This window comes from Siniperca chuatsi, linkage group LG3 (assembly GCF_020085105.1).
Source record: "Siniperca chuatsi isolate FFG_IHB_CAS linkage group LG3, ASM2008510v1, whole genome shotgun sequence".
NCBI lineage: Eukaryota > Metazoa > Chordata > Actinopteri > Centrarchiformes > Sinipercidae > Siniperca > Siniperca chuatsi.
Window position 1 is genome coordinate 25,181,096 of NC_058044.1, and position 24,326 is coordinate 25,205,421.

Consider the following 24,326-nt stretch of genomic DNA (forward strand, 5'->3'; position numbering starts at 1 on the left):
GAAATTTCTCACAATCTTCGTTTTGGGCAGTCCTCTTTTGTCTTTTCTACCCTCACAAAAGTGTCACCACCGTCAAGTTACACCACCTCCGACCCAGCAGAGGTCGCTGCTCCTGACGCGTTGCTCGGTAGTTGACAGCAGCTCAGCTGGTACGGAACCGGAGGCAGCGTGCTGGTGCTCGGCTCAAGAGAGATCAGTCAGCCAAAATGTTGAGAATTACGATCCGGGCAGATATGGGAGCTCTTTGGGTGCTATTATGTGTCACCTATTCTCAGTTCTTGACCATATCCTCTGATGACATAGTGGTGGCATGCGGGGGATTTGTGAAATCCGATGTTGAAATCAATTACTCTCTGATCGAGGTGAGAGTGCAAACGTCCCGGCTAGCTGGCCAGTCGCTAGCCGGCTAGCTAGCTAGCAGCTAGCTGGATTATGGTAGTAAAATAGGTTAAAGGTTAGGCGGAGACTGGAGATTTGGTGGAATGACAGTTTGAATGAAAATACCACAACGAAAGTCTACTTTAACTCAAAGTTGGCTCTCTGTTATAATAACGCAATAACTTTACTTGTAATTTGACGTTAATTTAGCTATCTGCTAGTTTGCTAATTTGGATGTTTTCTGTACACAGTCAGGGTTGGCAGAAAACCCATATGTTAACTTTATATTACGTTAACGTTAATATATTTGTGTTACACAGGACTGCTCTGTCTTGAACCTAAAACCTGTCTGTTGACGAGGAAGACGTTGCATGCTAGCCATCAGTCCTAATCCCTGCTCATTCACAGGCTCCATGGGATTAGCCATTTGTTTAATTGGTGAAATTAACTAAATCCCAGATAGACTGGTCTGTTATACAAACTACTCCACCAATTTGCCATTCAATTTAGTATTTAAAGTAACAGAGACTGTACTCTCGCCATAACAGTCCTAAATTTAGGAGGCAAATTAAAATATACATTTAACGATCAGTTTCTGCCTTCTGTCTTGCAGATTAAACTGTACACGAAACAAGGTTCCTTGAAATATCAAACGGATTGTGCTCCAATCAATGGCTACTTCATGATCCCTCTCTATGACAAGGTAAGAGATTTACTCCTTTTAGTACTTTTAAATTATTTTATTCACTGATGGTGATTGTAATCTATGGACTTGTCTCTTTTACACAGGGAGACTTTGTTTTGAAGATTGAGCCTCCGCTCGGGTGGAGTTTTGGTAAGACTGTGTAACAGCTGCATCCTCACAATTCACCAAATATTACTTATGTCAGCTGTTGTCCAGGAAATGCAAAGACAGTCTCAGATGCTTTTTGCATTATCTGTGTACTCGCGTCTATGTCTTTTGGTCTCAGATTTTTTTTTTCTTGGGTTTTAACTCTCACCAGAACCGACCAGTGTCGACCTCCATGTGGATGGAGTGAGTGACATCTGTACAAAAGAAGAAGACATCAACTTTGTCTTCACTGGCTTTTCAGTCTCAGGAACGGTGAGAATTGTTAAGGATTTCCTGACTCATTAATGAAAACATTTTGCCTTGGAGACCCTAAAAGCTTATCTGCACATAAAGGGGGGGTAAAGCTTAACATTTTGAGTGAGATCCATAAGTCCTGCAGCTTTATGCATAGTGAAAAAGTACTCATGTGTGCAACAGAGTGAGGTTTAGCTCCTCAAACGTACATCAGTGCTTTTTTGTGTGTGTTTGCAGAACATTTTTCAGGTCTTCCAGTTCTTATCTATGCACCAAAGACCAGAAAAAAACTATTTTGATTGCATTATCAACCCCTCTGTAAGCCTTTTCTTAGAAAAGTATCAGTCTAGGAATTAATTTACGTCATGAAATATCTTTCTGGTTATGTAATGTACTCTGCATTGTTCAGGTTCTGAGTAAGGGCCATCTCCTGGGTCCGGCTGGAGTAGAAGTCAAACTCAGCCGAGTGGGAACAGAGGAGAAACTCCAGAGCGTCGTCACACAGCCTGGAGGAAAGTAAGTGGCTCACACCTTTCTGTTTGGAGTTTCACACAGGTGTTTCTGCAGCGAACATATGTCTTCAATTGTTTGCCATTTCATGGGCTTTTCTGTTTTGGTCTTCCTAACACAGGTATACCTTTTTAAAAGTGCTCCCTGGAAATTATGACATCACAGCTTCCCATCCCTCCTGGACTCTGGAGCAGGTTGGGTCCTTCACTTCAGTTTTCATTGGGCCATATCAACAGCACAGACTATATAGAAACATGAATGGAGCATACTGTATGTGACGTCGCCCAGACCTTTTTTTTTAAAGGAACATTTGGATTTATTTGTTCTTCTTTCTGCCTATATCATTTACTGGAGCTGGAAAGTCCAAATTTGATCAGTGGGGTGGAGCTGCGGAGTGATAAGCTAGCAAACAAATCTCTCATTTTAAGCCTTGGTAAAACTTTTTTTTTTTTATTTCCACCAGGGGACACTTCAGAAGAAGTTGAAGTAGCTTTTGGGACCCAAACATATTGAGGAAAATATGTATTAACTCTGTATTGTAAGAGAGAATTAAGATCACTACGATTTATTTCCATTGGCCTCACTACAATGAGAGATTTCCTGTTGTCATTATAAGAACTGCATCGTAAGACACTTTAGCTCTGGCTTCAACATTTAGCCCAGCCGACTGCTACTTGATCAAGAGCAAATGACTTGATCATGATGTTGTTGTCATAGTCAAATCTTTCTTTACTGTGATTCCTCTAAAATGTTACTCCCATTTTCTAACAGATAGTTAAGTTAGTTATTTATTCAGAAAATCCCATTTAGTTCAAACAATTTCATTTGCAAGAGAGACCTGAGAACAAACTATCTGTATAGACTAAATCACATACACAGGCACTGTTAAAAACTGAAGAATGTAGAGTAGCAGATACCCATTTAGCTCAGAATATGAATAGAGTACTCCACAATGATGATTGGAAAAAGATGGATTAAGGCTTTTGGAACACAGTTGGGACAGATCAGCAGGTTTGTAACTAATAATTTCAAGCAGCATTCAGATTAGACCCTTTGTTTGACATCATTTTCTTTCCCATACCCAGGTATTAACACACTGCTGGGTACCACAGTATGGCCGTTCTCCATCTGAGTAGTGTCATTAATACGGTGGAGAATACATGATCTCAGAGGTCTTTTTAATTCTGTATCACTTGAGTGTAGAAAATGTCATTATTCACCTACTTGCTCAGCTGATAAGGTTCCCTGTCAGGTTAGCAGGTTGATAACTAATGATCTCCAGCAGTAATCACACTGCTCCTGACAGGACCATTATTCCGATCCTCAGTGTAACTTATGTGGTGACCTTTGCCGTCTCCCTTTTTGTAGAGTACTACCTCAGTCTATGTCTCCAATGCCAATGCCCCGGCCGCCGACCATCTGGTAGTTGGAGGCTACGATGTCTCGGGGGAGGTCCGCAGTGATGGAGAGCCCATGAAAGAGGTCACCTTCCTACTGTACTCAGCCACAGTCAACAGAGAGGTAAACCAACATTATTTTACATTTTTAGGAACAGTAAGGAAGTAGATCATGATTTCACAGGGCTTGTCTAATCTATCATGCTTTATTTGATGAAAGTCAGTATACTATGCTGTAGCTTTAATTTTAGCAGTATTTCTGCAGCATTTCTGAAAATTTTGTATGGATTATAACCACAAAACTGAGTTGCATCGCTCCATATTTGTTTGTGTGTTTTCAGGACGTCGGTGGCTGTAACACATCCCCAGTGGAGGGGGCAGATTCTGGGGACAGCTCCCTGGTCTACCTGTGCAGCGCTCTATCCAGAGAAGATGGGACCTTCGTCTTCCCCTCACTGGCCAGCGGCGAGTACGCTGTGGTAAGCTTACTGTAGAAACCAAAAGAAGGCTGTCGCCATTTCTAATCTCACTTAAAGTTGTAGTCCTAAAGATTTCAGTCTTGCTTGATTTGGCAACACCTGTGATTGGTGACTTCTTCACAATAAAAGCCACCCTAAAAGCCACCCCGTGTTTTGCCAGTTAAACGCTTTTATTGTGAAGCAGCAGTAACTTAAATACAGCTCTTATACGGTGTAAAGAGAGCAAACAGTAAACAGTGAGGCTGATATCAATGAGATAAAATTACGCTAGATTGCGTGCATGTCTTGTTTCCTGTGAATCCCTCATGCTTAGGTAGGAAATTTGTTTGCTTTTTGCGAATGTTTTTTTAATTGAGTTTTCACATGAGTATATCCACAGATTGATGCATAACAGTTCACTTGAATATTTATTTATTGGTTTATTTAACAGGGATAGTGCACATTAATAAACATTGCTGTAAATGCGCCACAGTTAGCGAAGAGGGTTTTTTTCATCTGTAGTCCCTGCACAGATGTTTTAGTCACCCTAAAAACAGAATATAAGATAAAAATTTTGACGATATACCACATAAGCATGTTGAAGGACTGTATTACATCATGCTGTAACCACAACTGCGGAATGTTTGTCTTACCTGTTCCCCAACCCATCCCATGTTTAGGTAGGCAGTTCGAATCCAGTGCGGGAATGGCGGACTCCGCCACTACCACTAAAAAATATAGTGAGAGATAATTACTGAATGTAAATGCATTGAATGGCTATTGCAGAAAAATGCTGACCATAATTGGTCTCAAAAATGGGTTTTGATTTCATGACATTGTAACTTTGACCTGCACACTGTATTGAAAATGAATCTGCCTCTGTCACATACTCTCTCTCTCTGGTAAATATAATTATTTCTGCCTCTAATTTGGTTTTGTGAAATCCTTCACTTCAGGTGCCTTTCTACAGGGGAGAAAGGATCACGTTTGATGTCGCTCCTTCTAGGATGAATTTCAAGGTGGAACACAACAGTTTGAAACTAGAGGTAAAGAGTCAAATTATATCAATTTTTCAGTATTTGTTGTAATGTTTGTCTTTTCTTACAAATATGAATACATTTTATGCATGGTACCACATTTTGACATTTAATGGTGTTTCTGTTGCTTTGCATGTAGCCCATCTTTCGTGTCATGGGCTTCTCTGTGACAGGCCGAGTTCTCAACAGTGTCGGTGGGGAGGGCGTCCCTGATGCCACAGTGTCCCTCAACAATCAGATCAAAGGTAACCATACTAGAAGACTCCATGCTTTAGTTGTTGTGTCTTAAAAGCAACAAAAAACTAAACAAACATCCAAACAATTGTGGAAATGCTCAATTTGTGCATTCAGTGGTTCTCATATTTACACATTTTCACACTGTAGCTTACTTTGCTATTCTGTCCTCACAGTCGTAAGCAAGGAGGATGGTTCTTTCCGGTTGGAGAACATGACGGCTGGTACCTACACCATCCGTGTCAACAAGGAGCTCATGTTCTTTGAGCCAATCACAGTGAAGATCGCCCCCAACACACCTCAACTTCCTGACATCATCACAGCAGGGTACGTCTGGCTTGTCAACTTACTGCTTGAGCTGCATACATTTTCACGAAGATGTCAAATTCCTACATTATACATGTTTTGAATTTAATTACAAAAATTCAGCTTCAGTGCTCTCAGCTTGGCTTTCCACATTACCACATTGCTAACTAGCTTGATTTAAGTTCTTATGTTGGTCCCACACAGGTTCAGTGTGTGCGGTCAGATCTCCATCAGCCGCCTGCCTGAGGGCATGAAGCAGCAGGGCCGCTACAAGGTCACTCTGACACACCAGGACCAAGACAAGACCTCCAGCAGGACCATCGACTCTGACCCTCAAGGGGCCTTCTGCTTTCAGGCCAAACCTGGAGACTACAGTGTCCATGTAAGACTAGCAGCATCTTTTTATACTTCTTATACTAGACTTTATCTGCATGGTTTAATCTGCATGGGCTCTTAAATAATTTAAAGGGAAAATGCACAGCTGACAAGATGTCTAATCCACAGACGGTAAACATGGATTTTTACTGAGATAATAGGACATTTGCAGAATCACAGCTGGAAGTCAAACATTCAAATTCAGTCATTTGACTGGAATATCTCAAAACCAAAATTGTATTATCCCACAGTTTCAGTCACTAATTAATGGACAATAAGCTGATTCTTGATTCTCGGATTTCCAACATTTGTCTATTTAAACCATAACATATAAGATAATTGTCTTATCAAAAACTAAGGAAAACCCAACTCATTAACAAATCTCAACTTCACGAGTATTCAGAAACAGTCCAGAATAAGTCAATACTATTATACTATTAGATTTTGAGACGTATTGCCAGAGATATGTTTCACTACTTATATAGTAGTGTGATTAAAAACTTTGCTTTCTACCAGATAACTTTGGTTGTATTTGCACATGTTCAGGTGTCTCTCCCTGAGGCAGAGGTGAAAGCAGGCCTGGCTCTGCAGCCTCAGGCCCTGGAGGTCTCCCTTGTGGACCGGCCCCTCACAGACCTACTTTTCACCCAATTCATGGCTTCTGTCTCTGGAAAAGTCTACTGTTTAGGTAAGGGCTTGGTACTTTACACTAATTCGTTTTTAGAATACAGACTGTCTTTGTCTGAAATGCAACTTCAACCCATAAAAATCTTTGTGTGGTTGTTCATATTTTCACATAAACTGACCTTGTGTCCTCTGGTTGACCTCTAGCATCCTGCGATGATCTGTCAGTAACCCTGCAACCAGTGAGTCGGCAGGGAGAGAGAAGGGCGGTGGCTCTGTCTGGCAGCAGTGACATCCTCAGCTTCTCCTTTGAAAATGTTTTACCTGGGAAATACAAAGGTCAGAACTCACTACCAATAACACTTTACATTCTTCATAATAGTGATAATAATAATTGGGATATTTATTCTTTCATTCATTTGGGGTTGATTGGAGCTATTACAAATTATAAGTGGTCGTCATTAGTTGCAGTTCTGTAAATCAACATTTAAGAGGAGCACAAATGCAAAGTCAGCATGCAAGTTTTGACTGGAAGTCATCAAGCCAACCAACTGTATATAAACTGACTCCATCCATTTGTATTCAGAAATCACACAAACCTTTCTCTAACGATTGTGGGGAAATCAATTAGTAATTACCAGCTTTCGATCATAATTAGCATTTAGTATCAGCTTTCAGGAACACGCATTATTCAGCCAGTGTTTCTGTACCTTCTGGTGCTGCATTCATCTCACTCACTGTTCAATGCACACAATCTGTTTTGTGTGCCTGCAAGCTATCTGCACACACAGCATCTTCGAAGCATGTTTACTCAGCTTGTAGTGTTGCCAGGCCAGAGTAGTGCAAGAAGTTTACTTTCTTAAACATTTGTTTAAAGATGAGATAATTATAAGATCGTCTGTGGGAAAGCCTCGACCTTCCTCCTTGGCTGGTGTTGCAAATTTAATCATTTTCAACATTCACATCTCTGTTTTTCTGTTACTTTTAGTCTATTTGTTAATTATTTGTTATTCCCTCCCATCTCTAAACCCATCAGTGAGTATTTCTCATGAGGAGTGGTGCTGGAAGCATAAGTCTGTGGAAGTGGAGGTTCTGGACTCCGACGTCTTGGGGGTGGAGTTCAGACAGATTGGCTACATCCTGCGCTGCTCCCTCTCCCATGCCATCACTTTGGTCAGTAATCAGTAACTCTCTACAGTAGCCACGCCTGGTGTGTGTTGTAGCCGATAGCTGAATGCGTTTTTCTGTGCAGGAGTTCTTCCAAGATGGCAGCAAACCTGAGAATGTCGGCGTGTACAACCTCTCTAAGGGAGTCAACCGCTTCTGCCTCTCCAAGCCTGGTGAAGTTCATTCTGCTGACCTCTCATTAGCTAAACATAGTATGAATTAGCATATCTAGGAAAATATCTGTGTACCAACTGTTCCCTTGTGCATAGTTAGAGTACAGTGTTTTGAGTCGAAAGGTCTGTGTCAGACTTACCTAAATATAAAACTGGACCAAAGTAATTAATCAACTAAAAATGTCTTGTCCAGGTGTTTACAAAGTCACCCCTCGCTCCTGCCACCAGTTTGAGCAGGACTTCTACACCTACGATACGTAAGTAATGACATGCTGAGTCCATTTATTTCTGGGTTAAAAGACTGTTCTCCCTCTATACAGTTCAACAAAGTGACTGTCGTTAACCTGTGTCCAACAGCTCGGCCCCAAGTATCCTGACCCTCACTGCAGTGCGGCATCACATGACCGGGCTCATCACCACCGACAAGATCCTAGACGTCACAGTTACTATCAAGTAAGACTTAGCGTGACTATGCTCAATTTCCGTGTGCTAATATTAGCTGCTGTGCATCCTTCTGCAAATGTCCATCTTAAATTGTTTTGTTGTTTGTTGGGTCAGATCATCTATTGAGAGTGAGCCGGCGCTGGTGCTGGGTCCCCTGCGGAGCCTGGAGGAACAGAGGCAGGAGCAGCAGCTGCAAGAGATTCAACTGCGCCGTCAGGAACGAGAGCGCCGTGCCGCGGAAGAAGACGGAGGTGCCAGGGATGATAGCCCTCCTATCCAAGAGAAGGCTGATGAACTGACAGGCCCCTTCCACTATGAGTTCGCCTACTGGGCCAGGTCGGTTGCACTGCATGTTCACTGCAATTTTCAGTTTATACTCTTTGCTCTTAACAATATAACAAAGTAAGGATTGCAATTGTGTGAAGACGACCTCTTGCACATACTAGTGCTCTATGCATAATGGTGGGATGAGCTGTTTTGTTTGTTGAAGCAATTTTCCCGGGAGCGTATCTATATTCCCAGTGTCCGAAGTTTTCTAACCCTAGAACTTGGGAACATAGGACCCTTTGTCATGTTCCTATTATGTGCCATATTAATCTAGGGAACAAAGAATAAATCGGGGGGAACATAGGACCCTGGGAACATAGGAATGACCCCGCTTTACCCACTAAATTTAGTGGTAAGTAAGTCGTTACTTTACTTTGAATGATATCCACAGTGTTTCTAAACACAGAAACAGGAATCTCCCAGATAATGTAACGATCCTACAGGTTTATGTTATGGCCATCAGTTTTAATAATTTAATTTGATTCTGGGTAGCATCTGTTTGGAATAGTGGATGGCTCTAAATACAACGCTGCCCGTGAGCCTCAGCCAACGTTGCTATTGGTCAGACTGTTGCTATTTGGTTAGCAAATTCAAAATTCTTGAAAAAACACGGCACCATATCATCATCATCATCATCATCATCATCATCATCAACTTCCACTTGGCTTTAGCTGCACCCCTTACAGAATATTAAGCTCAGTGTTTGGATGTTTCTTAATGAAATGCATCTTGGGGAGTTGTAGTAAACTTCTCTGTTAATGTTTTGATGCCCGTAGGCTTGTTGCTTTTTTACTTTTTATTGAAGAACTAGATATTTTCTAATGCAGTTGCTCATTTTTTGTACTGATGATTTAACCAGGAGAGTCCAAGCTTTAGAAGTGCTCCAACTGTGTGTCACCTAAAATTGTCTATGGTGAAAATGAACTTGGAACCCCAAATAACACCTATCACTTTGCAACTTCCACTAATATTTAAGCACCAAGTCTAAGAATCTTGTTCAGTCTTGACGCCATGTGATGATGCAGTGAGTGAATATGGTATGACTGTACAGGGCTGGAGAGAAGATCACAGTGACACCCTCATCCAAGGAACTGCTGTTCTACCCTCCTGAAGTAGAGGCCACTATCACTGGAGGTAAGTTCCTTCACACACAGTCCTCTAACAAACCCACTATGTCTATTCATATCCTTGCTATAGCTGCTTCTTAAGTCTTTTATTCTTTAAGAAAGTGTATACCTGAGTGCCTATAATATTTTAGCGCCAACTTCCAAATGTAACTCATTGTTTGCATGAACAAAGAGGAAAAAAACAACATCCTCTAAATTCTGTAGCATGCAACACCAACAAGCTGCCTAATAAGCTATAACCTATTAAACTCTCCCGACAGAGTTGTGTCCAGGTCGGCTGGTGGATATCATGGGGCGTGCAGGGCTCTTCCTGGAGGGCAAGGTGTCACCAGAGCTACAGGGTGTGGAGATCTCCATTACTGAAAGAGGAGCTGCTGCACCACTTATTACTGTGGCCACTAATGAGATGGGATCATACAGGTACAGTATGAAAACGCAGCACTTTACATGAGAGATAAAGATAAAGTTCATTAGAGGGAGGATGTTACAGAGCCTGCGACACAAGATCTTATGATTCTGCTACAAGTTTATGTGCATAACAGGTCATTAATGTAACACGGGGCCAGTCCATGAATACATTTAAACCACAAAAGAATTGTTGAAACAGCAGCAATGTGTGGGGGTTAGTTAAAACTCTGGCAATAACATAATTTGCTGTTCAAGCCCAGAGATTTAAAAAAACAACAATCCTTGTTAGTTCTGGTCAATCAGACAGACAATTAAATCACAATGTGTGCCTGAGAGACCAACCAGTTTGTGCAGTCTGTTTATAAGGACCTAAGGTTAAACGCTTTCAAAAGCTGCACACAATGCGAGTGCCAGGGCTGTCTTTTGCATGAAAACCTTATCGAAACATTTAACTTGCCCTGTTTGTTGAAGCTTGCTCAGTTTTTCTTCTCCAGTGGTCATACAGATTTTTTTTTTTTACATGCAGATCAGCAGTTTGTAGAGAGTAGTTTTTAGCCATGCTAGCGGTAATAACTCAAATCTGAACACACAGACAAGGTACATATTTTTGATTCAGTGGGACTTAACACTTTCCAATGCTATCACTATCGCCGATGTCCACCGCGAATAAACATCCATAAATCCTCTTAGATATTATAGGAAAGAAGAGGCTACTTGTAACTCCAGAACTTGCCTGAAAATGTACGTTATAACTGGGTTGGAGCCACTGCATCGAGGTCCAGGCCAACTCATTCGGGAGCCGGCCTCAGCTGTCAATCATGTCATGAAACTCCCTTTTTATAGCATCAAATAACTAATTAGAACCAAACTTATCAGAAAAATGAACACTTGAACATACGTGATAAGAACTACCTAAAATCCTAACATGGAGGGGGCGGGGTTTATGACCTATACTGTCAGCCACCGGGGGGCAATCAAGATGTTTTGACTTCACTTTTGGGGAGCTGTCATTCCGTCCATCTTTATATACACTCTATGGTACAGACATGGGTACATCCCAAACAGGAACTGCTAAAAGCTACTTCAGCAATATGCAAACAAGTATAGGCTAAAAAAAAAAAAAAAAAAACGGGGCTCAAGTTGTAGCCCACAGCATAACTCACTGAATCCATAGCAACATTATACTTCCTGTTTACATCACAAAGCATTATGGGACCTGTAATTCCAAAACGTAGAGCATGATTATCTACTAAATCTCAATTTTTTTACTTGCATTAGAAATATTACTGTTGCCCACATTACAGTTTGTATAGGTGCAATTTTAGATGTCAAAATGGATCTGCAGTTCTGGATCTGGAAGATCCTCTGAAGGTGCTGGGTCTCTCGAGAAGGTCGTCAGCAGTTGCCTTGAGCCCTGAACAAAAAATAGTTCTTTGCAGGCAGGAACACAGTAGAAATCGTTTTAGGTTGACTTTAAAATGTCAGTGTCAAAAGTGAAGATGTCATTTTTGCTAAATTATCCAATTAATGTGTAGTAATGTCCTGTTTGAGTAGCATTTTCTCTTGTTTCACTATTAGAGGTTTAATGATTCCAAATTATTATTTTTTAAGTTGGATGGAATTCTGTACTATTATATGCATATGCATGTTATTTTGTCTTGTATGTGGGCTTGTATTGTAATCGCATGACACATAGTATAAAATATGCATCCTGGAGACATGCAGTCCTAACCACCTTTTTGCTCCTCTTTCCTTCAGTGTGGGTCCACTCCACAGCGACCGGCAGTATGACATCAATGCTAGTAAAGAAGGCTTCGTCCTGAGTCCTGTGGAGGGAACCCAGGGAGATTTCAAGGCGTTCGCTCTGGCTGGTGTCACCTTCAAGGTACATGTGACCATCCTCACTTGCATACATATTACATGCCAGTAATCACCAGCCACTTTCACTTCTGCTTATTATTATTATTATTATTATTATTATGTGTTACTATTATCTGACTCTTTCATCCAGAGTATCTTACAATTATAACTCTTTGTTCAAATTTTCTACTTTCACTGATGATGTGCTTTAAATTGAATATGAAGTGACATGATGAAAAGCTGTTGTTAGTTCCTGCTGTATGTTTTCGCAACATATGATTAAAAGAAAAGATCACTGGTGATAGCTAAATCAGTTTTCTGCTTTGCTGTGTGTTGCCAGTGTGTCGCCTTTGTACTGCCTTCGTTAAAAGGGTCTGCAATTATCTACAGTGACCATGAGATCCTGGCACAAATGATCAGTGTTAGTTTCCCTTTCAGACTGTGTCATAAATTGCTTTTAAAATATTTTGTACAGTGTCAACACTGGGTTTTGTGTCCTTATTTATCCTTCTTTTGTAAATCCTCTCTGAAATAGAATATTAGACACTAAACTCACCTGTCATCCTCATTATACCCACAATTTCACAATTTGGATCTCACAATTTGAGCCATGACCGAGTGATTTCAAGATTTCTCCGTGCTAGTTTGGCATCATTACAATGGCATCATTTAGTCCACATGATCTGAAGAAGTTCATCCACAGCTATAACATTTTAAGTATTTTGAATATGTTCAATTTCTATTATTCATATTTACACAAATCTGGCACACTCATGTAGTATAATATAAAGTGCGAAAACAGTTAGTCAATTAATCTATTAGTTAAGTGACATGACATGAGATCTATAATCTGTACTCTCCCTCTGTGCTGTAGATCATATCGGAGGATGGTCATCCCCTGTCAGGTGTCCTCCTGTCTCTTAGTGGAGGACAGTTTCGCTCCAACCTGTTGACCCAGGACACTGGCCTGCTCACCTTTAATAACCTGGTAGGGATCCAGCAATTCTTTCATTTGCTTTCACCATTGTAATTTTCTTTCTGTGGTGTAAGATATCACTCTGCCAAGCTGTAAAGCTGATTGCAGGGACGCTTTGAATTGTATTGTGCTCTAGCTAATGTATATATTTTCTGCTTTCCACATTTCCTAATATAATCACTGCTCTTCTCTCCTCAGAGTCCTGGTCAGTACTACTTCAAGCCCATGATGAAGGAGTTCCGCTTTGAGCCGGCATCTCAGATGATCACAGTGGAGGAGGGTCAAAACCTCAGCATTGATATAACTGGCATTAAGACTGCTTATAGGTATAACAATGTACCTTGTACAGTAAGGCCCTGTTTAGCTTAGCATACAAGAATAGAAATTCCTGTTTCAACATCTACAGCATGACACTCAAATTTACCTTTTGATGCTGTTTGTAGTTAGAAAAGAAGAGGGTCTAGCTCCAAAAATGTCCACATAAGTCTGATCAATGTCATGGTTTTGTACTGTTGTTCTCAGCTGCTATGGAGCGGTGCAGTCTCTGAGTGGAGATGCAGAAAGGGATGTGGCCGTGGAGGCGGTGGGACAGGGAGAGTGTAGCCTCTACAGCGAGGACACCGTCACAGATGAGGACGGTCGCTTCAGACTCAGGGGTCTGCTGGTGAGTATGCTAGGAACATGTTAAAATCAGACTGAAGGGTTTTAAACTAAAATGAACTGTCTTAGATCACAAGGAAAAGTAGTGACTTGACCTTCTAAAACACATTGTGTAAGCAGCATTTTAAGCAGGCATAACAGACTGTATACGATTGTACACAGCAAGCATATTGGTTCTGTCAAATGCTATACTTCTACTGTATCTTCTAAGCGTTTTTACTGTACTCCTTACATGACTTAATGAATGCATGTTGAATGTTTCCTTGCAGCCGAATTGCAAATATCGAATTCAGCTGCGAGCTGAAGGCAACGACCACATAGAGAGGGCCTTACCACAACACAGAACTGTAGAGGTGAGAAGTAAACTTATTAAAGGCTTCCCTTGGTCCACAGGGCTTTTTTGGAAAAGCAAAAAAATTACTGTAAATTCTCATATTCTTTGTTTTACCTAACTGCAGAGGGTACCAGGCCTTTATTTGAAGCAGGCTTATATTAGAGACAGGCCTTTATTTTTAATTCCCTCTGTTTGATGAGTATATTTGTTTATTATTTTAGAATGATCTGCTGTGTTTGGCCCTGTTAAATTTTTGTTACCGCATTATGCTGTTAATACAAACTGCAACACTTCCTGTATCCGTTTCAAATTAAAAGCCCTTTAGTGTTTCAGTGGACAGAATCCCTTCATTTCCTAACAAGGCTTTTATTGTGAAACATTAGCAACACTGTTTTGTGGAAAATTCAGTGACTTGCATGGTTCATATATGGCACTTCAAATGTAGCTATTGCCATCTTGTGGCACTTGTACGTTACTAGAAAATACAGTTTGGCTGGGACATTAACACACATACATCCACAGGACGGTGTAGTCCCTCATTCGTCCAGGAGTGTTCTATCGTAGAAAAGGTTTCAGTCGTAGTCATCTGGACACTGTTTTCAGAATCAAGACATTTCGGCTCCCATCCGGAAATCATTCTCAATTGTGAAAAAATGGGACGGGAACTAGAAATTTAAGCTACTCTGTGTTACATAACCCCTGCCCTCAGGAAGGAATCTGCCTGAGTATCTGTTAATAGCTAGTTTCACCTGAAACTGACCTAATAGTTTCCAAGATGGCCCAGTAATCAATAATCAGGCCTATTGTTTTCTGGCTGCACCTACTTCATCACTGTTAAGTACCTGATTAGCATGTGATTGGCGTGACCAAGGTAATAATACACTGTGATAGACTTTGGGCAGATTGAATCTCAGACCACCATTTCTGTTCAAAGAGGGGTGCTGATAAAGACTTTATCAGCACAGACGACACGCTAACTCAGGATTACAGAGCGCCGTGCATTTGCATCTAAAAGCTACAAACCACACATTTGAAGACAGCGAGGTGAAGATTCTAAGTAGAGAGAAGAGTTGGTTTGAGCGGGCGTCAAGGAAGCCATTTTTGTGAAAAAGAGAACCCCTCTTTGAACAGAAATGGTGGTCTGAGATTCAATCTGCCCAAAGTCTATCACAGTGTATTATCACCTTGGTCACGCCAATCACATGCTAATCAGGTACTTAACAGTGATGAAGTAGATGCAGCCAGAAAACAATAGGCCTGATTATTGATTACTGGGCCATGTTGGAAACTATTTGGTCAGTTTCAGGTGAAACTAGCTATTAACAGATACTCAGGCAGATTCCTTCCTGAGGGCAGGGCTTATGTAACACAGAGTAGCTTAAATTTCTAGATCCCGTCCCATTTTTTCACAATTGAGAATGACTTCGAGGTGGGAGCCGAAACGTCTTGATTCTGAAAACAGTGTCCAGATGACTACGACTGAAACCTTTTCTACGACATACATCCACAGTGACTGAAATGCGAAAATAATACTAAAGATGAGTAATCCAGAAAAACAAAGTGTTGAAAATAGCCTGATTATATTGTTGACTTTATTAAATTGTGATTAAAAGTGATGGAAATGTACATTATGCTTTGTTGGCATGCACATTATATAACAGGCACCAGGAGTTTATCCACCCTTTTCTTTCCTTGGCCTGTATTTGGGGCTGGCCTTTATTTGTTTGTGGCGACCACGCCCCTTAGCCATAATTTAAATATTAGAGGAATCATTTGAATAAGTGTCACAAAAATAAGAGCGCCATAAAATGTAACTGGTCAGACTTTAACACAGTTTGAGTCAGTTTTACACTATTCTAACCTCACTGTTTCAATATGCAAATATAACACTAACATTTATTGCTAGCTAACTAGAGAGCAGGTTTAAGATTCTATGTTGTTAAAAGAGTATTGAGACAACACAGGGGGCTGCGTTGGTAGGGGTGTGTTGTTTAAGGTACGGTGAGACATGAAATACAGTCCAGGAAGTCCATTTGGAGTAACAGATTAATGTCTTCATGAGATGCCAAAACACTGCACAATGGATTGTAATAATCACAGACAGGATTTTACAACTCTGAAAAGTTATCACTGCTGTAACTATTTTATCTTTCATCACACTGAGGTAAAAAATAGAAATATTCGGTTCACATTACAAAAGAATTAACCAGGAATGTGTGCTTGCATGTATGTGATTGGCCAACACAGCACTGTGACATCACTTGAGGACATTTACCAGACTTCACACAGCTCCCTCTGGAGCCACAAAAGGCTTTATATAACTTTTTCACATATGCAGTGGTACTCCCCAGGACCTGTAAACACGTGTAAAACCAGTGGAGTTCCACTTTAAGTAAGCAAGGTAAATTGCTAATGTTACAGGTATCTTTATTCAGGCAGTGGTATGTCTTCTCAGTGTTCAGTTTTATTTCAGTATTTTGCCCAAAAACTAAAATGTGTAGTTTGGAATCACATCTGTGCAAATTAAATATGAATGCATGTTGTACAAGGTAAACCATAGAGGCACATTGGTTCACAACTTTATTTTTAAAAGTACTAAACTGTTGTTGAGAAAACAACCCCACCACAAGGTCAATTTAGTAGCTGTTCTGGGGCTTTCAGTCATATTACATGCACTTCATCATGAGATGAATTTGGCCTACTTGCCACCAAATTGTAGATGTTTAAGTTTCCATTTTGTGAGCACTCCTCATCTTCTCATCCATGTTGCTAAAAAGCTGAGCCTTGAAGTTCATTCTTGATAATGACAATGGGGCATCTCCATCTGCTGATGAATATCATGGCATGTGATCAAAATCTCCAGAACAGCTACTAAATGGACCTTGTTGTGAAACCTCTACTATGCCATGTCTTGATCCTCCAGTCCAGACAGAAATTTCAATGTCATAGTGTTTTTTAAAGGTCCCTTTATGCATGGAACTGAAAACTAGATAGGAGGGTATGGAAACTTTTGTAATTGAATTGTTAAAATAACTGTGGGAACCCTGTGATTGTGACTTATCAGCAGCCTTATCACATGGGTTCTTTCTATACGCAGAACAAAAGCAACGATAATCCCGTTGCAAGTTTAAACCCCTCGGTTCATAATTTTAGCTTGTCTGAAAAGTGCAGCCCTCCTAATCTCTCTGGCAAGGAAATGCCTTAATTCCACTTAATTCTCTATTATTATCACACCGTGTGACTTGTACAAAGCTTTATCCACAGTTCACATTTGCCGTTTTGTCCAAGGTTGTATCTGTACATTAAGCCCTGTGTTCCCTCTCAGGTTGGCAGTAGTGACATTGAAGGGGTCAACATCATCGCCTTCAGGCAAATCAATCAGTTTGACCTCAGTGGAAACGTCCACACATCCCCTGAACATCTCCCAACACTATCGGTAGGACTGCTTGGCTTATATTGTCCCTGCATTTTGGTCCTTTTTATTGAACTTGCATACATTTCTGCAACTCCCCTGCAGTGCTCACATAGCAGGAATGTGCAGACTTAACAGTGTTGAAGTTTTACTACTTTTTTTCCCTGTCTTTGTCCAGGTGAAGCTTTACAAGAGTGACAATCTGGACAACCCAATCAACAGTGTTTCTCTAGGACAGTCCCTCTTCTTCCACTTCCCTCCTCTGGATAGAGATGGAGAGGTATCCAAAAAAAAAAAAAAAAAAAAAGTTTAGTTTACATTATTCAGTGGTTATAAGTCTCCTTAATGACACGCTTGTATATTTCACTAAATTTATAAATTTATAGACGGCTTTAAAGTTGAGCCGTGATCCAGGACATGCTGTTGTTGGATCTAAAGTCGCCTTTCTCTTTCTTCTCCAGAGCTATGTGCTGATGCTGTACTCCACGCTGTCCCGCTCCCAGTATGACTACACTCTGCCTCAGGTCACCTTCACCTCCAGCGGCTACCACAAACATGTCACACTCACCTTCAACCCCACTGTAAGACACAGATGCTTTTTTATTTATTTTTTTTACCCAAGTTTTAACCTACAGAATATTTCAATGAGCGTTTTCTGTGTGAAAATATCATTTCTTTTTTACTGCCAAGAACTACAGGATTCCTGACTTATAGTGAGGTATACTGTGCAGGTTGTCGTAGGTTTTGTATCAAAACAGTATTGATTGGGCTGCTTCTGTTGGAGTTGTCTCATCTCAGAGTGTGTGTGTTTGTGTGTGCTTTCCCACAGCGTAAAGTGCTTGACCAGGATATTGCCCAGGGCTCCTACATAGCTCTGCCTCTCACTCTGCTGCTCCTGTTAGCAGCGTACAACCATGAGAAGGTACATAACCACCTCCACCTGCTCCAGACAATATCATGGTGTCCGCGGGGTCTTAAAAAGTATTAGTAGTAGTAGTTGATAAAATATCAATTTAGGTACTATTAAGGCCTGTAAAAAGTATTAAAAAGACCTGAAAATGTGACCGCCTTGAATCCGTAAAAAAATATTTTATGGTCTCGCTAGCTTAATCTTAATTTGCCACAAATCTTAAAATTTGACAAATTCTTGTAAACTTAGCTACTGGCTGAGATGGCAGCCCCCCCTCCAAACCAGCCCCTCCTCTCTCTACAAGCAGTACCTGCAGGCAGTGAATCACAACAGCAGCAGAGGGAGGAGGACAGAGGACAGGAGCTCCTCCACTATCAGTCCTTCCTCCTTCTGACTGATGTCTGTGTTCTTAATGAGTGAAGTTTAGAAAAAAATTTTTGATTTCATGAATATTAGGTTATTTATTTTACTGACATTTTAGATGTGTGATTATTAGTTTTTATTGGACACAATGCAATCACTCATAAAAATATGAAGGATTATTTCAGGACATTGTGCTTAGGCCTACTTCATCAGCATCAGTGAGCATATTTGTTTCACTTTTTTTCTTGCTAATGTCTGAGTGTAATGTGGAAAAACTACATGTTTTAAATAAAAAAAATATATAGTAATGATAATTGTCTAAAATTATATAAAAATGCATAGTTTTTAGTCAAATAACACAACTCCCCAACCGCAACCACAGCATCGTGCTGTGCTCTGTATATTTTCCTGCATTTTTGTCCTTTGCCAATCACATGCCTGATTACTGATATTACTCATATTACTCTAATAAACCTTGCATTGGGTTAGTCACTCAATTCATTCAACTCGAAGTGGCGATTAAGTCTTAAAATGTATGGAAAAACATATTAAATTATTATTATTAAATTTAACTTCAGGATTCCTGCATATACCCTGAATATGTTCAAAGAGCTTTTCTTGCTCGACTGTTGCATTTCTGAATCTAACCTCAGTGGAATTTGGCCTTATCATGGCCAAGCCTTAAATTTGGAATGACATCAAGAAGAATGTCCTACTTCCTACTTATAATTTTCATGTTTTATAATCAGTTCATATGCATGCATTCATTCCTGTTAATCACATAGTTTTTTTCAGGGATTTTCTTAATATTTCAAGTAAGAAACTGTTAATCCAAAAAGTATTTGTTTAATACTGTTTGCGGGCCTGTTTTGCAGGTAATCCCCCTCCTGTTACAGGTGGTGAATCGTATCCAGGGAGTGAGGAGCATGGCCCAAGCCAGCGGGGACAGCGCTGCTCTGGATGAAGCCAAACGTCAGGCCAAGAGACAGAAGGCCAGGCGCACATGAGGACACAATCACGGTTCAGCTCAGACTACATCTTTGTACACTAAATAGCACACTTGCACCCATGGTTACAGCCTCAGAGCGCTCTGTGGGTTAGCTCATAGAGTAGATGCCAGTTCACTAAATAAACCTCTTAACGTTTGGATTGGCTGTGGCTAATTGTGGGTGCTAGTGAACTATTTTGCTCACAAAGATGTGATTTGGCCCCAAGTGAAGCCCAACATGAACCACTCGCCGCGCATTACCACCACCTCATCAGCCATTCAGATTCAGTGGACTGATCGCTGACATTTTACAAGTTGTTTTGTCTTCTGTTTTTTTAGAACTTCTTTTTTTCCAGAACACTCATTGTCGTAGAAAATTGTTAATATTTGTGATAGAATATGAGCCATTTTTTTATATCTTTGTAATTTATCTAGGTCAACTAAAATCTTTTGCTTGTGTTTTGAAAGCACTTGAATGCTTTTGATATCAGTCCTAACGTAGTTTAGGACTATGAGGCACCGTGGGTAATCATGTGTCTCACTTACCAGCATTGGGATCAATTCAGACAATACACAACAGGGATTTTCTTCAGAATGTGGCTCTAATCAGAACTACCAGTATTAACTTAAGGATATTTAAAATTTACAGTTTAAATTGAATTCTATGGGATCAAATAAGGGTCATTAAGATTTTGAGCTATCACCCTTGTAAACCTGGGGAAAAAAACTCAATTCACGTTTGTGAATGTGTAGAAAAGATCTTTAGTTGTACAAAATGTGAGAATGTCCAAATGAAATTTGTGCTAAAAATGTTTTCACCAGTGAGGTTACACAAAGATTCTGAACTGTTGTTCACTGTTTTGTGAACATCTGAGCAGTTTCAAAGCTGAAAACTGCATGTGAAACTCAAATCTGAACACATTGTGTCCAAAATGTGTCCTCAGAGTTTTCATGTAACCTCATCGTTGACATAATTAGTGCACAAGTTTTATTTAGACACTCTGAACTACAAATCTTTTCTAAATATTCACATTTTAACAGGTGATAAACAAATTTTTTGACCCTTATTTGAGCCCATAGATTTTATATTAAACTGAATCAGCCTCAGACTCCTGTAATGCCATTACAAATTGGGGGGGTTCTGAAACTAAACTATGCTTGAATGACAGCCAAAGACGTTGACAAGCTAATAAATGCTTATGCCGTTGTCAGTCATGTCATATCACTAAAATGTAAAACACCCTTGAGTTGCTGTAAAGCACTCCACTTCTGATGGTATTTTATAAACTGTTAAGTGTGATGCAAGATTGACTTTATGTCAGTTTCTCCAGTCGCTCAGGAAAGTTGTGGTTGATGGGATGCTGGAAATTTGGGTTTGAATACTGTGTGAGGAGAAATTTTAGTTTTTTGCGGGATGGGGATGGGGACAGTTGATTAATTTATTAATGTGTCTAATCAGATGTGAATGCTAACCTAGTTTGTATGCTGGGAAATGGCTTACAGTAGTGTGGTTGTTTTTTGAATGATATTCTACCAGATGAAGTGTGTGGCAAGCTATTTTAAAGAGCAGCATTACATTTAAGAAGACTCACATCCACGGAAATGAAAATGAATGAGAATATCTACAAAAGGGACTGTCATGACCTTGAAAGTTAAAAAGATATGGCAGAATTGTAATTTCATGAGCTCATTGTCTTACCACTGAGCTGTGTAATGCACTGAAAACTATGGATCCCAATTATTTTTCTGTATTTAATTCATCTGCTCTCAATTGTGGCTGACTTTTGCTGAAAGATGAAAAGACCACTGACTATTTACTGAGTTTAAATATATTCAAATTAGTCCACATTTTAGGGGGAGTTGATTAGTTTGGTTGGGGTCGTGGCGGGAGGATGAGGGGGGTGGGGTGTATTTGTCATTTGGTCAGAATCTGTAAAAAAAAATAAATTGAGATAATGAATAAAGTTTGAATGGAAGGAAATTAACTTGACTGTTTTGTGGTTTTGCCTCTAGGGGGCAGTGTAACTTTAGGCATGAATATTTTCATAAAGATGGCAAGAATTGTAGATCTCATCTCAAGTGTTAGTGTACAGAACTTATACTATATAGGTTCTTGATAAAAGAATATATGGACTACCCCTAGAAAACAAATAAATATCAGACTGACTTATTGTTAGGGTATAGCCAGGATAATAACTGAACAAAAATGAAATTCCTCATGAAGTGGGATTGTTTCTTTCCTTGACTGGTACATTGTCCATCATTTGCAGGCATCAGCAGCCAAATTAAATGGAATGCTTTTAGCTATACCCTATTGGATAGGTTAAAAGGCTCTAATAGTAGCGCTGTCCATAAAGAACCACGTTACTGATTTTCAGCCTAAATCTTACTGTTGTAATGTGGAAAGGAAGTGTAAGTATGAAACACGAATTCCCTCTGCACTCTGCCCTGAAAGCTTTGCCCCACTGCCTCTCTCTGCTGTCCACTAGATAATGTAAAATGTGTCAGAACCCTGACAGCAAAGATCTTAATGAACTACAGTAGACCCAACTCCAAGAGAGGCTGGGAGGGAAGAGGACTTCCAAAAATCTTCCTACCACTTTGTTAGGTCAGTAGTGCTAGAAGATGGCATTCCTCAAAGACAAAGGGATATATACAGCATCAGATGAATACCAGAGCTTAACTTCTTTGACTAAACCAAACTATGGCCAGTCTGTGTGGTTTGAAAGTGTGTGTTTAAAAAAAAAAAAAAAAAAAAGAACAATTTCTATTTCCTGACTGGCTTCCATTGTCAGCTAATAATAGGCTAGATTTATTAACAGTATGACCACAGGAAATTACTCCGCAGCTTGACACAAATCTGGTGTTGGGATGCAAAAATATTAGCCACACTCACGTGTTTGTGTTCCAGCTGGAATGTGGCTGGGTGGTGTCATGGTTTGGGTTGGAGCTCAGAAGGTAGTGTTTGCCATAAATAGTATTGCAGTAACAATTCCTGACCATAGACTGTATACATTTGTTGGGTGTCTTTGAAAGTTTTTGTTTTCATAAAAAGATGCAACTGGCCTTTTCACAACAAACATTCTGGCATGTTGTAGCAGTAAAAGCACAGGTGGAACTAATAACATTAACGATGGCTTCAGTTCATTCCACTTAGGTGTGCCACCTCCAGGGCCCTGGTAATGCGCTGGCCTACTAGCATGGCGTACTGGGACACTTGAATGGAATGGAACTTCATTAATGCTAGTACTTATATCTGTCTTTCCTGCTATGACATGTCAAAATGTCTGCAGTGAAAAAGGTATAAGTTTGACCTCAAGGGGCAGATATACTGCAACATACACTCACAGAAACAAATCCCTGATACACCATTAGCTTTTGAAGTTGTTGCTAACATGTCAGCAAATACTTGCCTACTTACACACCCAGAGAGAGAGAGCACCATAAATATCTGGGTAATTGAAGGGACTTTTCACCATCCAGTCATTTACTTCCACTCTCTACCAATTTGCGCTGGCAAATTAGCTACCCTGAGCTTGTCTGAACTAGTTTGATAGCAATATAAAGGATGGAGTTGGGAGTGCGTTTATATGCTAGCTCCAAAAACCAAAACAATGAGATAAAAATGTCTTAAAGCTGCATAGAACTGAGCTGTGTGTTGTTAGCTAACTCTCAGTGGTGTTGGCAATAGGAGACACCTCTTTGCAGTACACGGACACTTTTGAGTGAATGCTGATGTCAAAACAAAGACGTGCAAGCATGGGGGCTAAAGTTGCCCAAGACACTACCCATCTGCCCTCTTTCGCTGTGGTGCCTCTCTGGTCCAAATAAATAAACAGCATATTTTACTATAATATCAATTGTATTAGGCTTATTGCTGCTGCTGAAATTCTGCCCCCTGTCTTTGCTTGCCTCTGTTCCACAGGCTTCTTCTATTCCTGGGGTTTTAAGCTATATAATGGATAGTAAAATTTATGCACTTGGCATTTTAACAAAGAAAAAAAAGCAAGACAATTTTGTTAGCATTCAACAGCAACACCTCCCATGAGGCTTTGAAGGTGTGACAATAGCTAATACTCATGGGGCATGATGATATTGTTTACTGCTGGTGAACACACTCTCGTGCATGAGGGCCAGTGAATGTGAAATAATTCATAATGACAATAGCTAATGTGAAATACAGTAGTTACACAACAAGAAGCTAATATCATATTCACATTCAGTTAGTCGGCCTATACAAACTATATGATGCAACATCTTTTATTTGGAACATATACTGTTTCCTCTAATCAGTTTGGAGATACAGAACTAATGTGCAACGGTGTTGTGCATGTTAGTGTGTGTGTATGTGTGTGTGAACACGTGCGTACACGACGTGATAAAGATAAGATAAATGTGTGTGTTTTATCAAGTATATCACGCCAAATTCAGGAGTGGGGGCAGTTGTGAGAGGGCGAAGGGAATGGAATCAAAAATATCACTGAATATGACTTACCTGAAGATTCTTAATGAGAGAACCACAAGAAGATTTCTGTCTTCTAATCTGGAAATCTGGAAGTCTTTTCTGCTTTTCTCTGTTCATTATTCTCATTTTTGTTCTTTCCAGTTTGAGCTTTAAAAAGTGAACTGGTGGTTCTTTTTTGCCCATCATTATTTCTTATATCTCTCCTCAGCATTGTTAGCGTTGGCCTTTATCCCCTTCGTCCGACACAGACACATTTGAGACAGTGCTTGTCGCATAATGCACAGCCTTTTGATGGTAGCTGAGACA

General features: G+C 40.1%; 1 protein-coding gene and 1 long non-coding RNA gene across 2 annotated transcripts; one reads left to right on the forward strand and one right to left on the reverse strand.

Moving 5' to 3' along the window:
• Positions 1-117: 117 nt before the first annotated feature.
• On the forward strand, positions 118-21,540 carry nomo (nodal modulator). Its single transcript, XM_044189055.1, has 31 exons — positions 118-362; positions 992-1,081; positions 1,168-1,213; positions 1,383-1,483; positions 1,875-1,981; positions 2,097-2,169; positions 3,344-3,496; positions 3,714-3,851; positions 4,787-4,876; positions 5,007-5,112; positions 5,278-5,428; positions 5,612-5,789; positions 6,329-6,470; positions 6,614-6,745; positions 7,443-7,579; positions 7,659-7,746; positions 7,940-8,003; positions 8,104-8,199; positions 8,305-8,526; positions 9,569-9,651; positions 9,905-10,064; positions 11,811-11,937; positions 12,787-12,900; positions 13,087-13,214; positions 13,411-13,552; positions 13,818-13,901; positions 17,208-17,318; positions 17,473-17,574; positions 17,756-17,875; positions 18,124-18,216; positions 19,443-21,540. The coding sequence occupies exons 1-31, from the start codon at positions 207-209 to the stop codon at positions 19,572-19,574; spliced, it is 3,666 nt and encodes a 1,221-aa protein (XP_044044990.1). The 5' UTR covers positions 118-206; the 3' UTR covers positions 19,575-21,540.
• Positions 3,862-6,727, reverse strand: LOC122872931. Its single transcript, XR_006377339.1, has 3 exons — positions 6,589-6,727; positions 4,484-4,558; positions 3,862-4,377 (listed from the first exon to the last, which is right to left on the reverse strand). It is a non-coding gene; the product is annotated as an uncharacterized LOC122872931 (long non-coding RNA).
• Positions 21,541-24,326: the final 2,786 nt, after the last annotated feature.

What these genes read in the sequence shown, in the direction of transcription:
- nomo (XM_044189055.1), top strand. Translation starts at nt 207, where the DNA reads ATGTTGAGAATTACGATCCGGGCAGATATGGGAGCTCTTTGGGTGCTA. An exon ending in TCAATTACTCTCTGATCGAG is followed by an intron (nt 363 to 991) that starts GTGAGAGTGCAA and finishes TCTGTCTTGCAG; the next exon opens with ATTAAACTGTACACGAAACA. An exon ending in TTTACCTGGGAAATACAAAG is followed by an intron (nt 6,746 to 7,442) that starts GTCAGAACTCAC and finishes TAAACCCATCAG; the next exon opens with TGAGTATTTCTCATGAGGAG.